This window comes from Nerophis ophidion, linkage group LG04 (genome assembly GCF_033978795.1).
Source record: "Nerophis ophidion isolate RoL-2023_Sa linkage group LG04, RoL_Noph_v1.0, whole genome shotgun sequence".
NCBI lineage: Eukaryota > Metazoa > Chordata > Actinopteri > Syngnathiformes > Syngnathidae > Nerophis > Nerophis ophidion.
The window spans coordinates 6,273,875-6,287,617 of NC_084614.1; the positions used below are offsets into that span (position 1 = coordinate 6,273,875).

The window sequence follows — 13,743 nt, forward strand, 5'->3', positions numbered from 1 at the left end:
TTCATCTCTCATAGGCTATCCCCCCCCTCCGGACTGAGCCTCCCCTCCCCTTCATCTTTCATAGGCTCTCCCCCCCCTCCAGACTGAGCCTACCCTCCCCTTCATCTCTCATAGGCTCTCCCCCCCCTCTGGACTGAGCCTACCCTCCCCCTCATCTCTCACTCTTGACCTACTTTGCCTTCCAATCATCCCAAGAAAAAAATATTTTGTTGCACTTCATAGAAATGTTGTGATAAATGGGCGGCATAGCTCAGTTGGTAGAGTGGCCGTGCCAGCAACTTGAGGGTTGCAGGTTCGATTCCCGCTTCCGCCATCCTAGTCACTGCCGTTGTGTCCTTGGGCAAGACACTTTACCCACCTGCTCCCAATGTCACCCACACTGGTTTAAATGTAACTTAGATATTGGGTTTTCACTATGTAAAGCGCTTTGAGTCACTAGAGAAAAGCGCTATATAAATATACTTCACTAAATGCCAGTTGTTTATGACATCTCATGTTTTATTGCAACGTTCGCACTCCTGAGTCTCACTTGCCAAGACGTTAGCAGTGTAAAGTTTACGCTCGTCGGTTCAGTCTTCGTCGTCTGTCGTGCCCCAAAAAGTGTCAACAATGTAAGTATTGCACTTATTACGCGCATCTTAATTGTGGTTTCCATGAACAATTTTGGAGGCGTTGGAATCGCCATGTGAGAGCGCTAATGCCAATCAGTGCTCTGGAGTGACTTGGATTTGACAAGAAAAGTTCCCGCCCTCAGGCTGGACTCTCGGCCAAAGCTGGTTCTCCTGGCGTCTTAGTGCACGCTCACCTTGTGGGAACACTGGCGCACGGTGTTGATGAGCTCCTGGATGACCATGTCCACACACTTGACACACGGCTCCTTCAGCTTGATGACCTGCTTCTTCACGATGGCCTCGAACGCCATGTCGGGCGTGAACAGCCCCGTCCTGTCACAGGCACACCGTCAACTCATTTTGTCGCCATGGCAACACATATTCACATAGCACAAAAATGTCATTATTGTCACAAATAACATGAAATGTACACTAATGTGTACACAAAATGTTGTTTAGTGTGGTTTCACTATATGGATCATGTTTATGACAGTGTTGTTTAGTGTGGTTTCACTATATGGCACATGTTTATGACAGTGTTGTTTAGTGGGGTTTCACTATATGGCACATGTTTATGACAGTGTTGTTTAGTGGGGTTTCACTATATGGCACATGTTTATGACAGTGTTGTTTAGTGTGGTTTCACTATATGGCACATGTTTATGACAGTGTTGTTTAGTGTGGTTTCACTATATGGCACATGTTTATGACAGTGTTGTTTAGTGTGGTTTCACTATATGGCACATGTTTATGACAGTGTTGTTTAGTGTGGTCTCACTATATGGCACATGTTTATGACATTGTTGTTTAGTGTGGTTTCAGTATATGGCACATGTTTATGACAGTGTTGTTTAGTGTGGTTTCACTATATGGCACATGTTTATGACAGTGTTGTTTAGTGTGGTTTCACTATGTGGCAAAAGTTTATGACAGTGTTGTTTAGTGGGGTTTCACTATATGGCACATGTTTATGACAGTGTTGTTTAGTGGGGTTTCACTATATGGCACATGTTTGTGACAGTGTTGTTTAGTGTGGTTTCACTATATGGCACATGTTTGTGACAGTGTTGTTTAGTGTGGTTTCACTATATGGCACATGTTTGTGACAGTGTTGTTTAGTGTGGTTTCACTATATGGCACATGTTTATGACAGTGTTGTTTAGTGTGGTTTCACTATATGGCACATGTTTGTGACATTGTTGTTTAGTGTGGTTTCACTATATGGCACATGTTTGTGACAGTGTTGTTTAGTGTGGTTTCACTATATGGCACATGTTTATGACAGTGTTGTTTAGTGTGGTTTCACTATATGGCACATGTTTATGACAATGTTGTTTAGTGTGGTTTCACTATGTGGCACATGTTTATGACAGTGTTGTTTAGTGTGGTTTCACTATATGGCACATGTTTATGACAGTGTTGTTTAGTGTGGTTTCACTATATGGCACATGTTTATGACAGTGTTGTTTAGTGTGGTTTCACTATATGGCACATGTTCATGACAGTGTTGTTTAGGTGTGGTTTCACTATATGGCACATGTTTATGACAGTGTTGTTTAGTGTGGTTTCACTATATGGCACATGTTTATGACAGTGTTGTTTAGTGTGGTTTCACTATATGGCACATGTTTATGACAGTGTTGTTTAGTGTGGTTTCACTATATGGCACATGTTTATGACAGTGTTGTTTAGTGTGGTTTCACTATATGGCACATGTTTATGACAGTGTTGTTTAGTGTGGTTTCACTATATGGCACATGTTTATGACAGTGTTGTTTAGTGTGGTTTCACTATATGGCACATGTTTTTGACAGTGTTGTTTAGTGGGGTTTCACTAAATGGCACATGTTTATGACAGTGTTGTTTAGTGTGGTTTCACTATATGGCACATGTTTATGACAGTGTTGTTTAGTGTGGTTTCACTATGTGGCACATGTTTATGACAGTGTTGTTTAGTGTGGTTTCACTATATGGCACATGTTTATGACAGTGTTGTTTAGTGTGGTGTCACTATGTGGCACATGTTTATGACAGTGTTGTTTAGTGTGGTTTCACTATATGGCACATGTTTATGACAGTGTTGTTTAGTGTGGTTTCACTATATGGCACATGTTTATGACAGTGTTGTTTAGTGTGGTTTCACTATATGGCACATGTTTATGACAGTGTTGTTTAGTGTGGTGTCACTATGTGGCACATGTTTATGACAGTGTTGTTTAGTGTGGTTTCACTATATGGCACATGTTTATGACAGTGTTGTTTAGTGTGGTTTCACTATATGGCACATGTTCATGACAGTGTTGTTTAGTGTGGTTTCACTATATGGCACATGTTTATGACAGTGTTGTTTAGTGTGGTTTCACTATATGGCACATGTTTATGACAGTGTTGTTTTGTGTGGTTTCACTATATGGCACATGTTTATGACAGTGTTGTTTAGTGTGGTTTCACTATATGGCACATGTTTATTACAGTGTTGTTTAGTGTGGTTTCACTATATGGCACATGTTTTTGACAGTGTTCTTTAGTGTGGTTTCACTATATGGCACATGTTTATTACAGTGTTGTTTAGTGTGGTTTCACTATATGGCACATGTTCATGACAGTGTTGTTTAGTGTGGTTTCACTATATGGCACATGTTTATGACAGTGTTGTAGTTTTGGATGATACTTCACATTTAGGTATGGATCTGATACCAAGTAGTTCCAGGATCATACATTGGTCATATTCAAAGCCCCCCTGTGTCCAAGGACATATTTACTGACTTTATAAACAGTTAGTGACGATAAAAAATACGGATGTAAACATAGTAGTATCGACTAGATACGCTCTTGTACTTGGTATCATTACAGTGGATGTCAGGTGTAGACCCACCCATGGCGTTTGTTTACATTGTGACGGCGGTGAGCTATTGTTTACTCCTAGTGAAGCATGTTTAGCTATTCCTCGTCCTCCAGTGATAATGCTACTTGTAAGAAACTTACTTTATTTGTCACCATGGAGGCCAGGATTAGTGACTTAGAATTAGCTGAAACACTGTGGATGGACGTTAGCCAACTTAACTTCACTTTTATCTTGACTTTTTTTTACAGCGTAATGCGTCCATTCTGCCTTTTTCTGCCAGTACTCTGTGTGTGTGCGCTGCCCAACATGCTCCTCTGCCTTTTCTGTCTCCACACTGTGTCTGCTTGCAAGTACTCGGTGCATGTGCGCTGCCCAACATGCTCCTCTGCTTTTCTGTCTCCACACTTTGTCTGCTTGCAAGTACTCGGTGTGTGTGCGCTGCCCAACATGCTCCTCTGCTTTTCTGTCTCCACACTGTGTCTGCTTGCAAGTACTCGGTGTGTGTGCGCTGCCCAACATGCTCCTCTGCTTTTCTGTCTCCACACTGTGTCTGCTTGCAAGTACTCGGTGTGTGTGCGCTGCCCAACATGCTCCTCTGCTTTTCTGTCTCCACACTGTGTCTGCTTGCAAGTACTCGGTGCATGTGCGCTGCCCAACATGCTCCTCTGCTTTTCTGTCTCCACACTTTGTCTGCTTGCAAGTACTCGGTGTGTGTGCGCTGCCCAACATGCTCCTCTGCTTTTCTGTCTCCACACTGTGTCTGCTTGCAAGTACTCGGTGTGTGTGCGCTGCCCAACATGCTCCTCTGCTTTTCTGTCTCCACACTGTGTCTGCTTGCAAGTACTCGGTGTGTGTGCGCTGCCCAACATGCTCCTCTGCTTTTCTGTCTCCACACTGTGTCTGCTTGCAAGTACTTTGTGTGTGTGCGCTGCCCAACATGCTCCTCTGCTTTTCTGTCTCCACACTGTGTCTGCTTGTAAGTACTCGGTGTGTGTGCGCTGCCCAACATGCTCCTCTGCTTTTCTGTCTCCACACTGTGTCTGCTTGTAAGTACTCGGTATGTGTGCGCTGCCCAACATGCTCCTCTGCTTTTCTGTCTCCACACTGTGTCTGCTTGAAAGTACTCGGTGCATGTGCGCTGCCCAACATGCTCCTCTGCTTTTCTGTCTCCACACTTTGTCTGCTTGCAAGTACTCGGTGTGTGTGCGCTGCCCAACATGCTCCTCTGCTTTTCTGTCTCCACACTGTGTCTGCTTGCAAGTACTCGGTGTGTGTGCGCTGCCCAACATGCTCCTCTGCTTTTCTGTCTCCACACTGTGTCTGCTTGCAAGTACTCGGTGTGTGTGCGCTGCCCAACATGCTCCTCTGCTTTTCTGTCTCCACACTGTGTCTGCTTGCAAGTACTCGGTGTGTGTGCGCTGCCCAACATGCTCCTCTGCTTTTCTGTCTCCACACTGTGTCTGCTTGCAAGTACTCGGTGTGTGTGCGCTGCCCAACATGCTCCTCTGCTTTTCTGTCTCCACACTGTCTGCTTGCAAGTACTCTGTGTGTGTGTGCGCTGCCAGGAAGTGGAAAAAAAGCAACCCCCACCTGATTCCGTGGATGTTTTTGATGGCGTAACTGATCTCACGACGCATCTCCTTCTCGTCGCACTCCATCTGCAGGCGGAGAGTGGTAATGTTGGCATTACTGAGTCCTGCTACACAACTCCAACACAGTAGTTGTGTTGGTAAAGAGTTCAAAGGTGCAGCGATGTTAGCACCTTGACCAGTTCGAAGGGAAAGCGCTCGTGGAAGATGCGGTTGATCTTGGCTCCACCCGACAGCTCCACCGTGTCCACCTGGTCTCCTGAGCCCTCGATCCTCTTCTCAAAGTCCACGGAGAACTGCTGCACCATTCTGGGTGGACATGAAGGACGCAGGTCAAAGGTCAGTCCGGGACAAGGGGTGCGGCCCTAGGGCCCAACGCGGACATGACGTCACTCATGAGAGGGTGGAGGTGGAAGGTGGGAATATTCACACTTCGTTACACTTCCATCATGTTAAGTTGCATTTTCCCATGACGACAAAAAAGTTGATATCAGTTAAAAAGATTTCAAGTATTGAAAGTAAAAGAATGTGAGACTTTGAGTTTACTGACTGCAAGAGCTGCTTGGTTTTGCGGGACGGGTCATCCGGGCGGTATCCCCGGTATTCCTCCGCCTCCTTGTCCAGAGCCAACAGCTGGGACTGCAGCTTGCTGCGGAAGGCTGGCAGGGTGTCTCGGATGTGGTTGGTCAGTTGCTATGGCGACACAATGGCAACAAATGGACGTCAGGTACAATAATGTTCATGTGGACAGTCGCAAGAAGGACCCGAAATCTACAAGCAGAGAGGGGGGGGCAAACCCGACACTGCTCCAAGCACCTTGTTGTTGAAACTGCAGCAGCTGTTACACTTAGAAGCAGCTGCAGCCATTTAATCAGGAAATGCGCAAATAAATGAGGCTGTACGAGGGTGCGGGTCGACACGCTGTCCTCATGGGCTAAATGAACGAACCCGACACAATACCGTGTCAGATTTGGCTCAGTTTCCACACCTTGTTTTTTGGACACCTCCAGGGTACTGAGGTCCATCCATCCATCCATCCATCCATCATCTTCCGCTTATCCGAGGTCGGGTCGCGGGGGCAACAGCCTAAGCAGGGAAACCCAGACTTCCCTCTCCCCAGCCACTTCGTCCAGCTCTTCCCGGGGGATCCCGAGGCGTTCCCAGGCCAGCCGAGAGACATAGTCTTCCCAACGTGTCCTGGGTCTTCCCCGTGGCCTCCTACCGGTTGGACGTGCCCTAAACACCTCCCTAGGGAGGCGTTCGGTACTGAGGTCCTGGTTGGGAATCAAACCCGCGCCAGCTGCAGTGTGTACAATTACAGTACACCTAGTGTGTGAATGTGAGTGTGAATGTTGTCTGTCTATCTGTGTTGGACCTGCGATGAGGTGGCGACTTGTCCAGGGTGTACCCAGCCTTCCGCCCGATTGTAGCTGAGATAGGCGCCAGCGCCCCCCCCCCCCCCGCGACCCCAAAAGGGAACAAGCGGTAGGAAATGGATGGATGGATGAAATACTATTACTACTACTACAGCAGAGCTACAATGACTACAATGTGCAATTCCGGGAGTGCGTGAACTCACCGATACAGGTGAGTGGAACGCTTCAAATCGCTTGAGAAATGTATAATGCCCTTTTATTTTGAAAGGGGAAGAGAATTCCCGGAAATTCAGAGAAAACAGGGAATTTGGGGGAAAAGGAAAACATGTTTTGCGTTCGATACTCGGGAAGAGAAGTTTGTGTTGATGTGAAAGGTTGGAATGTGGTTTAAAAAATAGCACAACATTTATAGAAATTGGGAATCTCCTGGAAATTTGGGGGAAAACTGTCAGTTTTTGTAAATATTGATAGTGAAAAGGTGAGTGGAGGGTGTGGATGGTGGAATGCCTCAAATTGGTTAAGAAATGTGACATGTGGAGAAGTTGGTGTATTTCTCATTCATTGTCAATGGGAAATTCCAGGAAAACAGGGAATTTGGGGAAAGGGAAACATGCTTTATATTGGAGACTTGGGGAGGGTAGTGTGCTTGGAAGGTTGGAATCCGCTTTAAAAATGGCACATTTAGAGAATTTATGGCCCAGTTTGAATGGCAATTTCCTGGAAATTTGGGGGAAAACCTGAACAAATATTGATACTAGCACGATGGTTCTAGACCAGGGGTGCCCACACTTTTTCTGCAAGCGAGCTACTTTTCAATCGACCAACTCGAGGGGGATCTACCTCATTTATATATATCATTTATATTTATTTATTTATGAAAGAGACATTTTTGTAAACAAGTTAAATGTGTTTAATGATAATACAAGCATGTGTAACACATATAGATGTCTTTCTTTCATAAAGACAAGAATATAAGTTGGTGTATTACCTGATTCTGATGACTTGCATTGATTGGAATCAGACAGTAATGAGGATAACGCCCACATTTTCAAATGGAGGAGAAAAAAAGTTGTCCTTTCTGTACAATACCACATGAAAGTGGTTGGTTTTTGGCATCTAATTCATCCAGCTTCCATACACTTTACAAGAAAAACATTGGCGGCAAATTCCGTAGCTTGCTTGATTGACATTCACGGCACCCGAGGGTCTTGTGAGATGACGCTGGCTGCTGCCAGTTCATTATTATGAAAAAATGACAGAGAGGAAGGCGAGAAACACTTTTTATTTCAACAGACTATCGCGCCGTCCCTTCCGTCAAAACTCTAAAGGCCGACTGCACATTTCCTATCTTCACAATAAAAGCCCTGCTTCATGCTGCCTGCGCTAACAAAATAAGAGTCTCAGAAAGCTGGCGTGCACAAGTGATGTGCACGCCAGCTTTCTGAAGGATCGCTTGTGCACGCCAGTTTTCCCAGACTCTGTATTTAGTTAGCGCAGGCAGCATGAGGCAGGGCTTTTATTGTGAAGATAGGAAATGTGCAGTCGGCCTTTAGAGTTTTGACGGAAGGTACGGCGCGAAAGTCTGTTGAAATAAAAAGTGTTTCTCGCCTTCCTCTTGGTCATATTTTCATAATAACGATCTTGCAGCAGCCAGCGTCATCTCACAAGACCCTCCGGTACCGTGAATGTCATTTAAGTGACGTCTTGGTGAAGATTGATGATTTTTAGGTCTATTTTTTTTAAAAGCCTGGCTGGAGATCGACCGACACACCCCCCGCGGTCGACTGGTAGCTCGCGATCCACGTAATGGGCACCCCTGCTCTAGATGATATAAACAGGTCGGTGTTGGAATTGTTCACATCGGTTGAAGATGTTGACATAGTTGGAATTGAGAGTGGGTATTTCAGAATTCCTGGAATTTCAAGAAAAAACGGAAATTGATGCGAGACAAGATAGGAGCGTTTGTTGTCCCAAATGAGAGGAATGTTTTGAAGGTGGAATGCTCAAAAACAGTAGAAAAATGTGGAGTGTGCAAACTTGCCGGCCAGAGGTGAAAATTGGGCTTTGGAAAACATTCCTGGAGTTTTTTTGTGGATGCTAGAACGCTTCCAGTCGGGTGAGAAATGTGGCCCATTCATTTTCAATAGGCAACATGTCCTGGGATACCAGGGATTCTGGGTAATCTCAGATATTTCTTTGTAGTTGTATTTTTGAGGGAGACCAGTGAGAACTAATTTGATACTGAGATGGTTCTGATCGGATGGAAAGTGTGCAGTTCTCCATCATGGTAGTGAGGATCTGCTGATAAGTGATCAATCCTGAACGTGCACCTGGTTGAGGACCCTCTGCAGGCGGGGGGTCCCCATCTTGTCCGCCATGTGCCTGTAAGACGGGTGGCTGAAGAAGAACTTCCTCTCCGCCTCCAGAGCTGCCTTGATGTCTTTCTTTCCATCGATGTCCTTCTGACTGCGGTTCACCACCCCAATGTAGCCTGGAGACCAGAAGAACACAGACAGGAACATCTCATCCTGGGAGACATGGCTTGTAACTCACACACCTCTTCTCAGAGGCAGCAGCTTGTTCTCCAGCACGTCACGGGCATCTGTGCCCTCGTCCATCAAGTCCAGTTTGGTGATGACTCCGATCGTCCTCAGACCTGGTAGGACAGCAAAGATCACACAGTTATTCCTCTGCTCTTTCATCCTTCCATCATCAAGGTTCACCCTCTTGAGGCCACATGAAACATTCCGGGTTGAAAGTAAACACCCTTCTTATAAACCATCCTGTCCATGGTCCTCACGGACCTTCTGGCTCACCCAAGACTCTGCTTCCTTCCTCCTCTCCTGTGTCTCCCTCTGCTGGTTGAAGCTCAAACTACCACATCATCACATCACCATTGTTGGTGGCTTTTGTCCTTCTCCGTCTTTTATCTCGGATTGTTGAGGTGTCTTTCCCTGTGGTCTTACCTTGGGGATCACTTCCTGTGGTCTTAGTTTGGGGATCACTTCCTGTGGTCTTAGTTTGGGGATCACTTCCTTTGGTCTTACCTTTGGGATCACTTCCTGTGGTTTTACCTCGGGGATCACTTCCTGAGGTTTTAGCTTGGGGATCACTTCCTGTGGTCTTACCTTGGGGATCACTTCCTGTGGTCTTAGTTTGGGGATCACTTCCTTTGGTCTTACCTTTGGGATCACTTCCTGTGGTTTTACCTTAGGGATCACTCCCTGTGGTCTTAGCTTGGGGATCACTTTCTGTGGTCTTAGCTTAGGGATCACTTCCTGTGGTCTTAGTTTGGGGATCACTTCCTGTGGTCTTAGCTTGGGGATCACTTTCTGTGGTCTTACCTTTGGGATCACTTCCTGTGGTTTTACCTTGGGGATCACTTCCTGTGGTCTTACCTTGGGGATCACTTCCTGAGGTTTTAGCTTGGGGATCACTTCCTGTGGTCTTAGTTTGGGGATCACTTCCTGTGGTCTTACCTTGGGGATCACTTCCTGTGGTCTTACCTTTGGGATCACTTCCTGTGGTTTTACCTTAGGGATCACTTCCTGTGGTTTTACCCTGGGGATCACTTCCTTTGGTCTTAGCTTGGGGATCACTTCCTGCGGTCTTACCTTGGGGATCACTTCCTTTGGTCTTACCTTTGGGATCACTTCCTGTGGTTTTACCTTGGGGATCACTTCCTGTGGTCTTAGCTTGGGGATCACTTCCTGTGGTCTTACCTTGGGGATCACTTCCTGTGGTCTTACCTTGGGCATCACTTTCTGTGGTCTTAGCTTGGGGATCACTCCCTGTGGTCTTACCTTGGGGATCACTTCCTGTGGTCTTAGCTTGGGGATCACTTCCTGTGGTCTTAGCTTGGGGATCACTTCCTGTGGTCTTACCTTGGGGATCAACGTCCTTTGCCAGTTTGAGGGCGTCGGAGTTGGCGAGGTCAGAGTTGGCAGGTGTGACGGCCAGGACCAGGCAGCTCTCCCTGGTGATGAACTGCATGATCATTTCCCTGATCTGCTGCTCGATGTCGGCGGGCTGGTCTCCCACCGGCACCTTGGTGATGCCCGGCAGGTCGATGAGAGTCAGGTTGAGAACTGTGGGCAGAAAATGAGACTCCATTTGAGAAGAATATAGGAGGTGTGTCACACTACACAAGCAGGGAAGTAGTCAGCTTGTGTAAATGCTATAAAAAGAGAATACAACAAATCCTTTTCAACTTATATTCAATTGAATAGACTGCAAAGACAACATATTTCATCTTCACACTGACAAACGTTGCTTTTTTTTTGCAAATACAATTTGAAATATGGACTTGTCAGACCACAGAACACTTTTTAAACTTTGCATCAGTCTCGGGCCCAGCGAAGCGTTTCTGGGTGTTGTTGATAAATGGCTGTGGCTTTGCATAGATGTAGCGACCGACTGTAGTTATAGACAGTGGTTTACTGATGTGTTCATGAGCCCATGTGGTGATATCCTTTACACACTGATGTGGCATTTGGACGCCTGAGGGATGGAAGGTGTGTAATATCATGGCTTACGTGCAGTGATTTCTCCACTCTCTCAAACTTTTGATGATATTATGGACCATAGATGGTGAAATCCCTAAATTCCTTGCAATAGCTGCTTGAGAAATGTCAAGACTACCAGGAAGTCCCTTTTGCCAGCAAGCTGAGTGTGCCAGTCAGTCTGACATACCAGTAGATCTTGGCCATAGGGCCAGTCAGTCTGACATACCAGTAGATCTTGGCCATAGGGCCAGTCAGTCTGACATACCAGTAGATCTTGGCCATAGGGCCAGTCTGTCTGACATACCAGTAGATCTTGGCCATTGGGCCAGTCAGTCTGACATACAAGTAAATCTTGGCCATAGGGCCAGTCAGTCTGATATACCAGTAGATCTTGGCCATAGGGCCAGTCAGTCTGATATACCAGTAGATCTTGGCCATAGGGCCAGTCTGTCTGACATACCAGTAGATCTTGGCCATAGGGCCAGTCAGTCTGATATACCAGTAGATCTTGGCCATAGGGCCAGTCTGTCTGACATATACCAGTAGATCTTGGCCATAGGGCCAGTCAGTCTGATATACCAGTAGATCTTGGCCATAGGGCCAGTCTGTCTGATATACCAGTAGATCTTGGCCATAGGGCCAGTCAGTCTGATATACCAGTAGATCTTGGCCATAGGGCCAGTCTGTCTGACATATACCAGTAGATCTTGGCCATAGGGCCAGTCAGTCTGATATATACCAGTAGATCTTGGTCATAGGTCCAGTCAGTCTGACATATACCAGTAGATCTTGGCCATAGGGCCAGTCAGTCTGACATATACCAGTAGATCTTGGCCATGTTTTTTCAACCGATTTCCAAACTCTAAAAGGGTGAATTTGGCGATTTGAACGCCTTTCAATTGTTCGCTGTCGGAGCGATTACCTTCCACCCGTGACGTCACAACAGGAAGCAATCCGCCATTTCCTCAAACACATTACACACACCAAGTCAAATCAGCTCTGTTATTTTCCAACGATAACATCAACAAAATCACAAAGGTGAGTTTTGTTGATGTTATCGACTTATGTGCTAATCAGACATATTTTCGCACGGCATGACTGCAAGCTAATCGATGCTAACATGCTATTTAAGCTAGCTGTAGGTACATATTGCATCATTATGCCTCATTTGTAGCTATATTTGCATCCAGCCTTTCCCTCCACCCACATTTAATGCCAAACAAACACTTACCAATCGATGGATTCAAGTTGCACCAGTTAGCATGCTATTTAGGCTAGCTGTAGGTACGTATTGCATCATTATGCCTCATTTGTAGCTATATTTGCATCCAGCCTTTCCCTCCACCCACATTTAATGCCAAACAAACACTTACCAATCGACGGATTCAAGTTGCACCAGTGGTCAAAAGATGCAATCGTTGGTTAGAAGGCGATCGTCGAATTCGTCCTCGTTGCCGTTGTCTGTCGCGATATAGCTCAATAGCTTCAGTTTCTTCTTCAATTTCGTTTTTGCTATCTGCCGCCACACTCCAACCATCCGTTTCAATACGTGCGTAATCTGTTGAATTGCTTTAGCCGCTGAAATCCGAGTCTGAATCCCAGCAAATGTCGCTGTATCTTTCTGTTCTATCCGCCATGTTTGTTTGTATCTGCATCACGCAGTGATGTCACAGGAAAATAGACGGGTGAATATAGCGATGGTGAAAATCAGGCAGTTTTTTGGGATATGCGTGATGGGTAAAATTTGGAAAAAACTCCGAAAAATAAAATAAGCCACCGGGAACTGATTTTTATTGGTTTTAACCCTTCCGAAATTGTGATAATGTCCCCTTTAAGCGCAAAAATGATGACCAAATTGGTGAAGCTGTGTTTTCATTGGCACTTTAATTTGGTTTAGGAGACATCTTCATTATTCATTTAGTTGACTACATCACGTTTTCCTCCCTTCTTACGCGGATTATTTGGTTAGATTTTCTAATCACGTTCACGCGTGAAATCATGTGTTCACCTTTGTGATGAACACATGATTTCCTATCATGTGACAAACTGAGTGAGTTCAATACAATTCTGGAATACGATTAAAACCAAGAGTGACCAATAAGTGTTTTCATGCACCAGAATTAGTGATCCAAGAGTTGCACGTCCCTTTAAGGCTTCAAAGCTAGCGCTGTTTTTCGAGGCTGCGAATACTGAGGATGTCATTCTGAGTGAGATGTGGCTGCTGCACCGTCTTTGTGACTGATGACATCGTCGACCTCCATCTTTTCCCTCGCCATGAGACCAGCAAATGAGGAGGACTTGTGTGAAGGAAGAGTTGCTTCTCACCGTTGGGGGAGTAGACGCGTAGGTTGATGGGCACGGGAGAGATGCCCTTGTTGCCGCCGGTGGCTCGGTCCGTCTCCGCCTCGATCTCCTGGCGCACCTCGTCGAAGTCGGTGAACTTCTTCCCTTTGCAGTGGAGAAACTCGGCCCACTCTGCCAGGAGAGAGAGAGAGGGGGCGATAGAGATGAGTGCTGACGTGATACCAGAGCGGGACGTCCACACAACAAGATCTCTGAGGAGCACAGGGCTGAGGATTTATGCTCCAACACACCTGCACTGGCACTGATGAGCTGCAGGACCAGAGGCCTGCGGGTGACGATGCCGGACCCACGGGGCAGGAAGTCCCTGGGCAACAACACAAACTCAGCAAAATTCTTATATTTATACATATTATTATATATATATGTGTGTGTGTGTGTGTGTGTGTAGAAATACACACACACACACATGACCAAATACTTTTTTGGTCACCCCCAAATAAGTATTTGGTCAAG

At 45.9% G+C, this 13,743-nt stretch overlaps 1 protein-coding gene across 1 annotated transcript in view; it reads right to left on the bottom strand.

The window, feature by feature from the left end:
• Positions 1-13,743, bottom strand: part of LOC133550798 (dynamin-3-like) — a 60,989-nt gene that overhangs the window by 44,225 nt on the left and 3,021 nt on the right. Inside the window, exons 3-11 of the mRNA XM_061896842.1 lie at positions 13,521-13,594; positions 13,252-13,401; positions 10,306-10,509; positions 8,979-9,077; positions 8,752-8,912; positions 5,596-5,738; positions 5,219-5,354; positions 5,047-5,114; positions 806-944 (exon numbers count right to left, since the gene is read on the bottom strand). Of these exons, the coding sequence (XP_061752826.1) occupies positions 806-944; positions 5,047-5,114; positions 5,219-5,354; positions 5,596-5,738; positions 8,752-8,912; positions 8,979-9,077; positions 10,306-10,509; positions 13,252-13,401; positions 13,521-13,594 (1,174 nt within the window). The remainder of the gene's footprint in view (positions 1-805; positions 945-5,046; positions 5,115-5,218; positions 5,355-5,595; positions 5,739-8,751; positions 8,913-8,978; positions 9,078-10,305; positions 10,510-13,251; positions 13,402-13,520; positions 13,595-13,743) is intronic.